Source organism: Triticum aestivum, chromosome 4B, assembly GCF_018294505.1.
Source record: "Triticum aestivum cultivar Chinese Spring chromosome 4B, IWGSC CS RefSeq v2.1, whole genome shotgun sequence".
Taxonomy (NCBI): Eukaryota; Viridiplantae; Streptophyta; class Magnoliopsida; order Poales; family Poaceae; genus Triticum; species Triticum aestivum.
Genome location: NC_057804.1, coordinates 210143210 through 210153411, shown reverse-complemented (window position 1 = coordinate 210153411; position 10202 = coordinate 210143210). Strand labels below are relative to the sequence as shown.

The 10202-nt window shown below is 49.4% G+C and overlaps 1 protein-coding gene across 8 annotated transcripts in view; it reads right to left on the bottom strand.

Annotated features, from left to right (window-relative positions):
- Positions 1 to 355: 355 nt before the first annotated feature.
- The window catches only part of LOC123091817 (uncharacterized), a 34947-nt gene continuing 25100 nt past the window's right edge, over positions 356 to 10202 (bottom strand). For 5 of the 8 annotated variants that reach the window (XM_044513424.1, XM_044513430.1, XM_044513428.1 and 2 more), the window contains 3 exons: positions 8722 to 8812; positions 3612 to 3659; positions 356 to 1014 (listed from right to left, as the gene is read on the bottom strand). In XM_044513424.1, coding sequence (XP_044369359.1) covers positions 973 to 1014; positions 3612 to 3659; positions 8722 to 8812 — 181 coding nt within the window. In that variant the 3' untranslated portion in view covers positions 356 to 972. The remainder of the gene's footprint in view (positions 1015 to 3611; positions 3660 to 8721; positions 8813 to 10202) is intronic. The other 3 variants (XM_044513426.1, XM_044513427.1, XM_044513425.1) reach the window with 3 other exon arrangements.

The window sequence follows — 10202 nt, the reverse complement described above, 5'->3', positions numbered from 1 at the left end:
AAAGTGATACAAGGGTTTTATTAAATCGGCCTATGGCATGGCATGGCCCAGGTCAAGTTTAAATGCAGGGAACCAAAGAACCTCTAAAAAATCCAAAAGAAGCATCTTGCTGGATCAGTTCAACCTAAAAAAAGGCAAAAAAAATGGATCTTGCTGGATAAGTTCAAGCTCGCAAGAAAAACAAAAGATGCATCTTGATGGATTAGTTCAACCTCACGGACCTCATCATGCAAGCAACCTAACACACAACACAAGCCTGGACTACCGCAAGTAATAATCAACAAAATGAAACTTGAAAACGATAATTCTGGAACACTTCCAGAATATCAGTATATGCATCCAATGCAGAAACAGCTAGAAGATATCAACTCTGATGTAATGATCATTTCATTTGTACAAAAAGTTGACTGCCGATGCAGAATGTCAGTTCTTTGGGGCACGGTCGAACTCAGTATCTACAGATTCTGCAAACACATGACTAACATGCATTACAAAATGGAATCCAACTTGGTCCCCTCTTAAGATACAAACATCAAATAAATTTGTAGAATGACAATCATAGCTAGCTGGTTCCCTCTCATCCAAAAGTCAAATCGAACAAAACTGGGTGCAGATTGTTTGGCAGTGACGGCTGAAATCAGTAGCGGTACACTGCTGTGAAAACTGCGTTACCATGTTGTAAAATTCTTTTGGATCAAAACCTATGTTGGCAACTGAAAGGGGGGAGGACGACTATGGTCAATTAAATGAAGAGTCACCAACAGATTGTGTTGACAACAGATGGCTCACTGCTGTGAAAACTGCGTTACCATGTTGTAAAATTCTTTTGGATCAAAACCTATGTTGGCAACTGAAAGGGGGGAGGACGACTATGGTCAATTAAATGAAGAGTCGCCAACAGATTGTGTTGACCAGATGGCTCACCACATGACATCCTTTGTGAGGTATTTCACAACTGTGCCATCCTTGCATTTAAGCAGGCTTATGCTTACGGTCAGCCAGCCGATTCTTCACCTGAATATATTGGTAACAGAGAGACATGTTAGTTCAAATTCAAACAATGCTCGGGTAAAAAAAAGAAAAAAATTCAAACAATGGGGTCACCGCATGATTTTAAGTTCAGAGATATATTCATTACACTGTTTGTGTTTAGACCACCACTTCCTTTATTCTTCAGACATTTTAGATTCCACTTTATTTTAGACCAGGAGACATATTATTCAAAGAAAGTGGAATCTAAACATATTATTTAGATTCCACATGTCTTTGAATACAATTCCGCGTCGCTCCCGCAGGCGACCGGGAGGGCAAACCCTAGCCGCCGCCGGCCTAGGCCCCCCTCTCCTCCCTCTCTCCTCGCCGCCGCCTGGGTGCGCCGCCGGCCAAAGCCCGACCGGCGTGGGCGGCGGCGGGGCTTTCCCCCCCTCGCTCGTCACTGGAGCGTGCGGGATCTGGTGTAGGGCGGCGTCGGCATGCTGATGCGGGGCGCGGCGTGACGGCGGGCATCGACGGCGGGGTCATGGACGTCGAGATCCGGCGCGGGGGGCTGCGTGGGGTGGTCTTCCGTGGGGCGGCTCTGGTGCGGCCAGTGCGGGCGACAGGGGCGCCGTCAGCGAGCTGGTGGCTGCGAGTGCGAGGGGCTCGGCCTCTGCCCAGATCCGACCGGGTCTGCGGCCTGGGGGCCAGCCTGCGGCGCGGGGAGCGGCTAGAGTCCCGATTGGGCGGATGGTGGCGGCGGCGCAGGGGCTTCGGGTGGTTGCGTGCCCGGCTGGGTCTCACGGCTGGAATCTGGCGGGCGGCGCGGGTTGGGGCAATGGCCCGGCATGGTTGCTGCTCCGGCCATGGGTGGCCGCGGTGCTGTATGGTCCATGCGGCGGCCGTCTGGCGGCGCGGCGGCTACATGGTGGTTCGGCGGCTCTGCCCGCGGCGACGGCTGGCTCTACTCCGGCGTCGGCTCGTCTACGGTCGGACCATGTCGACCTTCGCTTCCTCTCCTCATCGTCTGGGCTCTACTTCTGTCAAAGGGCTGACCCTCTCCCAGTTGTGGTCCATCGGTCAACTCGCGCCCGGTGCAGCAGGACCGACCTCGTCTCGCGCACGGTGTCGTCGGACCGAGCTCGTCTCACACACGATGCAGCAGGACCGACCTCGTCTCACACATGGTGCAGCAGGACCAACCTCGTCCCGCGCCCGGTGCGGCAGGACGAGTAGATGGAGGCCCGTTTTGGCTGGCCTACTGGGTCTCGCCATTGGGGGATGTCCAGGGGTGGGAAAGTCGGGTCTTTCCGCTCGTCTCTTTGGTTGGGGTAGCGGCAGATCTCGGGTGAGATGGTGTCTAGGTCTTGGATGCCAGGGCAGCGGCCCTGGGGGTGGTGGTTGCGCGGTGCTCTTAGGCCGAGCCCGTGGCTTGGTGCTGCCCGGTGGCCATGGCCGTGTGGGCGGCGTGGTAGCCGGGGTGTGGCGATCGGTGGCGGTGAGTGTTGCCGGGGTGAAAACATGTTCTATCTTCGGACGGACTGGCGGCGGCGAAGCTCGTTCCCTTCTTGAAGGCGTCGTCGCGGCTCTCACCGCCCTTCGTGTGGCTCCAGGGGAAACTCTGATCCTTGGATCGGGCGGTGGCGGCGCTCTGGTGTCGTATCCTTCCTGAAGGCGCCGTCTTGGAGTCCACGGGTCGTCGTATGCGGCTTTGTCTCTTCACGATAGTGCTAGGGGTGGTTTTGCGGCGCTCAGCGCCTATGTTTCTTGCCTTGGGTGTGTGCGTGTGTTGTGGTGGCGTGCGTTTGTACCTGGTGATGTTGATCTGTGCTTTATATATAAAGCGGGGCGGAAGCTTTTTTGGGTAATACAAATTAATCTCCTGTTCTAAACAGAAAGAATTATCTTAGCTCCCTAAACCAAAGATAACATCTAGAGTAAATGACTAGAGGCTAGTAATATACATGACATTCTACTTTAGAGCAGAGTACCATGCTCTAAGGATGGTTCATCAAGAGAACCAGTGAGGCACAGATTTATAATGTAAATGAGGGGCGATCATCCGGGTTGACCCCACCAAGTGCAAACCGGTGATGCACAATATACGTCCGCAGTTCACTCATTTAGCACTTCTCTGAAACCGTAAAACCTTATTTCGAATACCCCTAATGTAGGCTGGTCGGTCCCAACGCTACTCTCAAATGGCAGGATCTGTTGGTTTTAAAGGATTTCCATAGGAATTCTGGAGGATTGTAATCCTTATGAACTTTTCCTTTGTGGGTTGTTTGATTTGTAGGATTATAATCCATAGCACTTCTTCCTGTGGGCTCATTTGAATTAATTTTCACAAGAAAACTTTCATTGACTCGTACCTCCTGGAAAAATTCCTATTGTTCTCCTATGATGCAATCAATCTTATTGGATTCAAAGCATACCACTGCAATCCTATGTAACTTTTCCTATTCCCACATTTTTGAAATCCTACAAAACAAAGAGGCTCACCCCTTTCCTGATTCAAGAAACTTCTTGTCCTTTCTAATGTGCATAGGCTTGTACCCGAAAACCGAAAAGAAACAGTTTTAGAATCCATAATAGAACTAAATAAAATGCACTGGTTTCTAGGGATGAAATTTTACCGCATTTACATACTTCAGCTGCTTTAAGACTTCATCTGTATCCAACTCCTGCAGAAAACGATAATATTTCAAGAAATTAGAAGGCATCACTTTGAAGTAACATGTGTATCTACTATCAACTCTACATTATTTCGGAACATATAATAGGTTAACCAAATTTTGTGTACTAGTAGATGACCAGATACCAGCAGGATTTCCTGAGTTATCGGCTATACATTGTATATTCGAAGCAGAAGCAGTTTCTAACGAGTATTCAAAACCTTACTCAGTTTATTACTGAAGTTTGGAGTGTAGAGTATGATGAAATAGACCTTAGTATTGCTATGGGCCAAACAGGCCAGATATAGACAAGGTACATGTGCACATATACCCCCTACAGAAGAGAATAACTACACCGTCCTCTACATGGCAGTACTACCCCCCCCCCCCCCCCCCTCTATCTCTCTCAAACTGAGGGTGGGTCTACAACACTGAGTTTGGAAAGAAAAAAGCTGTGGTGGGCTCGAGTTCGTTCTTCATGAAGAAATCTGCTAGTTGGAGCTCAGAGGGCACAAACTGGAGAACCACAATCCGGTCTTGCACCTGCGATCGCATGTAAGAAGCATCCACACCAATGTGCTTGGTGAGCTCATGCTTCACAGGATCACGAGCAATGCTGATCGTGCCGGTGCCGAAGAGAGGGGAGTCGGTGCAGTAGTAGAAACCCCAAAATCATCAAGAAGCCACCGCAACAAAGTGACCACAGCTGTCAATGCTGCCATAGCCCTCAACTCAGCCTCAGCACTCCAACAGGAAACCGCTGTCTGTTTCTTAGTCTTCCAGGCAATCAAAGATGAACCAAGAAAAACACAATAGGCTGAAAGGGATCAACGATCACCATGATCACTAGCCCACGTGGCGTCAGAATACGCCTGAAGCTCCAAGGAACTCGAACAAGGAAAGAACAGGTGGCGAGAGGAGGTGCCACGAAGATATCGTAGAACCCAAAGTAGGTGGAAGTAGTGAAGCTGAGTAGGAGCGGAAACAGACTGACTCAAAATGCAGACAACATGAGAGATGTGGACAAAAGAAGGGGGCCTGCTAGGCGCCATCCAGCTGTAAAACGCCAGTTAACAGCCGCCTCCCCAACCATCCGATCTGGACGTCCCAAGCAACCGGATGAAGCGACAACGAGCTTTCTCTTAGTACTCTCTATCACAGTCGCAACACGTGATGCACGTAGCAGGGCTGTTAGCTTTTTTCCTCCCTATCGCAAGCCAACATCCGTCATATCACCAGCATCACCGCGGCAACGTCGGACACATCGTCCTCGCCGAAAGGGCGACCTCCGGATGCTGCAATACAAACATCGCTGTGGCCGTCGCAGCATTACCTTCACGCTTTGCTGGCCGACCAGCATCGTAGTAGCACTTCTGTCCACTCCCCAACAGCATCGTCGCTCGGTTGCCGTCCATCGTACCATCGCTCAGCACGTCGCCGACCACCGTCGCAGTCGCCCCACAACATCGTCACACGAACATGACCGCCTTGGCGGTCGACGTCGCAGCATCCCGATGGTCATTGCAGTAGCAGCATCGCCACGGTCGTCAACGCCGTCGCAGCATGCCTCGTCGAAGTGGCCGTTGAAGCATGTCATGCAACATCTGGTACTCACCTCGCAGCACCGGCACTTCCTCCAGCAAGCTACCTCGCAGCATCCAATGCTTCCAGCGAGAGGCCTCGCAGCATACAGCTGTCTCTTCTTAGGACCGGCGCTCCCGCCAGCAAGCGTCCTTGCAGCATGAGATGTTTCTGGCGAGCGGCCTCGCAGCATCAGATGCTTCCGGCGAGCGGCCTCACAACATCTCAGGGAATCTCCCACCCAGCACGGGCGCTCCCCTCGCCGTACACCGCCGCTGACCTCACAACATCCTGCCGTCGTAACTTATTCGTCCACCGTCACAGCATCACCAGCTTGCAGCATCGACACCAGCCTACAGTGCTTGCTCGCAGCAGCCCGCCCCGCCGTTGCAGCACCGACGGCGTAGCTGCTTGCAACGTCGACGCCGAACTGTAGCACCCGCTCGCGGCAGCCATGGTGGCTCGGCACGCCGCCTTTGCAGCACCAACCAATCAAGTTCCCATAGGCCCCGAGAGTCACGTCGCCTAAGGACCAGTCCCCACCAGAAGCCCTGTGCATCGTGTTAAGCTTCATGCACTAGCCAATGCAACCAAAAGTCCGAACTGATGGAAAGGGCTAGTACAATCCACATATACTGTAACACCCCCTCTCACGTGTGACGGGGAAGACAAGTCAACACGTGCAACCGGAAGAGAGCGACGGCGCGCGAAACTCACGTATGACTCAAGAGGCCTCTACGTGGACACAAAGGGGGGCTATCAGCAATTTTTAAATAAATTGCGCAAACCAGGACTTGAACTCAAGACCTTAGCTCCGATACCATGTTAAGCCTCATGCACTAGCCAACACAACCAAAAGTCCGAACTCATGGAAAGGGCTAGTACAATCCACATATACTTTAACACATCGATCCTGAGCACAAGAGTCAGATTCAGGAATAATATGACAATCATGATCAACGATTTGACCGGCTGGCATAAGCTGCATAGTCAATTTGGGAACATGAGACACAGTGGGAACATTAAAGACTAAGTAGAAAGAGTAAGTGAGGTGCCATCGGCTGTGTGAACACGGAGACGTGCATCAGGAGGGCTGAGTCCAGTGAGACATGAAGAGTCCGGTGTCATGTGAAAGGAAGCACCAGTCGAGAAACCATGGAGATGATATACCAGGAGGTGGTGGTGGTGCGGAACCACAAGCACTAGAAGCAGAACCGTATGGCGAGGACGAGGCAGAGGCAACCAGTCGACGAAACAAAGCAATAATCTCCTGCTCAGTGGCAGAGATCTGCTGAGGGCCTGGCTGAGAAGAGTCGATAGGAGGGGTCCTGGATGGAGATCGAGAAGGGGAGGGGCAGGCCACGCCTAGGACAGCTTGACGCCGGCAGCCATACAGCAACCCAGGGGTGGCAGCTGGGAAACCCTATCCTGTCTGATATCATGTTAGAGTGTGATGAAATGGACCTTAGTATTGCTATGGGCCAAACAGGCCAGATATATACAAGGTACATATGTACATATACCCCACAGAAGGGAATAACTACACAGCCGTGTACACAGCACTATTACACTTGACATGGAGAACATACTACACCACTCTGCTAGTTCAAGCCAATATACGCAAAATGCAAACATGTGTTTTTTTCCAACAGAAATTCAAGACACTTCATCCAAAGTGTTTAGTAATAAGAGATAAATACAGAAAGTATGCAATATATGCATAAATACTTCAATTTGTATAGTAATAAGAAATTGTAATCGCAGCCACGAAAATAGTGGAAGTGGAAGCATGGGGGTATGCTTAAATATTGGCTTGTTTTGCTCTAGAATACCGAGGAAAAGAAGTATTGTACAGCATGTTTAAGAACAAGGCAGCCGCTAGAGTATCCTTGAAAAAGTAGAGTACCTTCTAACAATAAAACCATTACACAAAATACAATGGAACTACGGACCTATAATTTTCTGTGTAGAAGTAATTTGCACCGAGTTAAATAATAATTTACAATATCACAAACATAAAACAATTATAGAGACTATAGACTAAGAACTTAAAGTTGTTCTTCTCAAGATACTTTCAATCGTTCAAATATCCAGGGGTGGAGCCAGGATTTAGACATGCCGGGGGGGGGGGGGGGGGGGCAAAGCCGGCAATCCAAAAAAAAAAACATAATGTCACAAATATATTAGGTGATTTTGATAGTTAAACATGGATCTCATTGTTTTCTCAATGAATCAAAGACTGTTTTTCTCATCACGACTACACACACCCATGCACAGTTGATAACAAGTTAAATCTAAATGGTAGAATCATTGCATCATTCTAATTTGCGGTATCAAATTGCGAGGATAAAACAAGAAATTGCTGCAAGTGATTAATTTCATCTAAATCATAGAAATTGCAGCAATACTGATCCATCTATATCGATAAATCCTAGCGCCGACGAAGGAGCGACTGACCGTAAATTGTATCGCACAGAACAAATAAACGAATATTGACGACCCGGAACATATGAACGAACCTGAAATTGCAGCAATACTTATCCATCTATATCGATAAATCCTAGCGCCGACGAAGGAGCGACTGACCGCATAGAACAAATAAACGAATACTGACGACCCGGAACATATGAACGAACCTGGAGCGATTGATGCTTGGCCACTTATCCATCTAAATCTTATCGCACAAAACAAATAAATGAAGGAGCGATTGACCGCAAATTTTCTAGGGTGTCGCCGTGGTTGCCGGGTGCAGCCTAACACTTTGGCCATCGGTGTTGATCGGCTGCGAGGCGCCGCGCCGCCCCACCATTTGCCAACCGGCGAACTGCCCGCCGCTGCGAGATGTGCGTTGGGATCGAAATAAGCGATAATCTGTCATTAGTATCATGGACCAAGCGCCTGTTTGTCTTCGATAGTGGTGGTTGGACTACTATGGACTACAAAGGTTCAATACTGGGCTGGCTGGCTAGTATATGGGCTGAGTTGTTGGGTTGGGCTATGTTATTGCTTGCCTCGCTACAGCCCTTGAGCGCATGTATTAGGCGCGCGGGGTGGGGGTGGGGGGTGGGGTGGGGTGGATTATGCCTAAATGGGTAAATCTGCTCCTGTACGAGGCGAACATTGTGTGTGTGTGTGTGGGGGGGGGGGGGGGGGGGGGGGGGGCTGGCCCCTGCTCGTCCCCCCTTGGCTCTGCCACTGCAAATATCCGTTACATACAACAGGTTGATGATATTTTGGACCTTACATGCAAAATAATTACACCTTGAACTCTCGATAACACTATACAAGTCTAGAATTGGTGACCAATGACTTCTTAACTACAGAAATAAAGAATATTCGTTTGTACATATGTTTGTAATTTCTTATATATCCTAGGAACTAAGACAATATTGCGTAGTAACACCATAGAAATTACATTACTGTAGCTGCCACTAAGTACTAAGTTCGCTAAGATGCTATACATTACTTAAAAAAATCAAGAAATAATTACCTGTGGAACAGCACAATCAGCATGAGCTGGATCCCAGAGAAGACAACAAAAACAATCCCAATCATCTGACTGACCAACATATAGGGGTGCCCTACAGGAGATCCCAATGATAAAATTGTAAGAGATATCTACAAAGATACGTAAGATATGAACAAGGGAAAGCGAAACTTGTTAGATTTGTATCAAATATGTTTATGGGGTATAAGCGAGGAGTTAGGTGTTGTAGTCAAACAATTGTAACCTGGGCCAAATATATAAAGGCACCACAGGGTAACCAAAACAAGGGGGGCAGCCCGGTGCATGTAGCTCCCGCTTGCGCAGGGTCCGACCACTTTGGGTCTATAGTACGCAGCCTTTCCCGACATTTCTGTAAGAGGCTGTTTCCAGGACTTGAACCCGTGACCTCATGGTCACAAGGCAGCAGCTTTACCACTGCGCCAAGGCTCCCCTTCACAGGGTAACCAAAACAGAATAGACAAAATAGGTAGGTTTAAACAGAAGATCGCAAGAGGGACGGACAGGCCACGTATGGCAGGGGCAGCTAGACCAGCCGTGGCAGGTGGTCAGAACCTCGGCAAACTTCGTCTTTTCGTGTATCTTGATTTAATACAACAGGGAGGAACACCCCAGCAATGGCTCCTGAGATGTAGACTTCTGCCAAAACCTGTCATCAAACATAGCTCGCCATCGTCTACTTTCTGCAATGTTCTTGGAAGACCAAGCATTATGAGTCTAACAACTAATCTTGACTAGTCGCGCGACTAGTCTAGTAGTCTCAATCTGATTGTCGACTAGGTTCTTCGTGTGGACTAGCTCTGTGAGTCGGGAAGTGGAGCGACTAGTCGGCGTGTTTGAGTCGACCGACTGAATTTGACGGGATAAGTGAGCAGCCCACGGAAGGGAAAAATTGCAACCCTAGCCTTTCAGGCTCCTCCACAACGAGCCGCCTGCCCGCCTCACCTGGGACAGGGCCGCCGCCGCCACCCACTGACTCGCCATTGCCGGCGGTGGTGGCCAGGAGCATTCTGCTCCTCTTCCTCTGCTGGATCCGCCCCTACTGTTATGCTCCTCCCCTGGATCCGCCCCTCTGCTGCTGTGTTCCTCCTGGATGCGTCGGCGATGGCAAGCAAGCACTCCTCTGATGTTGTAGCAAGTAATTTCTCCCTTCACTCCTTCCCTTCTTGGGTTTGATTTCTCCCCTGTGGCCCTGGCCATTGGATATTACAATTGGCCCAGCCTTGGGTTCTTCATTCACTTCCCATGCATTCAATTTTTACTGTATGCTGTACGGTACTATACAATGTATGCTACATACTATGCATTAGTAGCTGAGTACTGTAAGTTGAGTACTACAGTACCATGTCGACTAGTCCGGCAGTAGTCTAGAGTAGTCACGATTAGTCTATGAGTCTCAACCTCGGCTCGACTCGTCAACTCGTAATTCTTGTGGAAGACCCAACGTCTATTTCTAATATAACTTA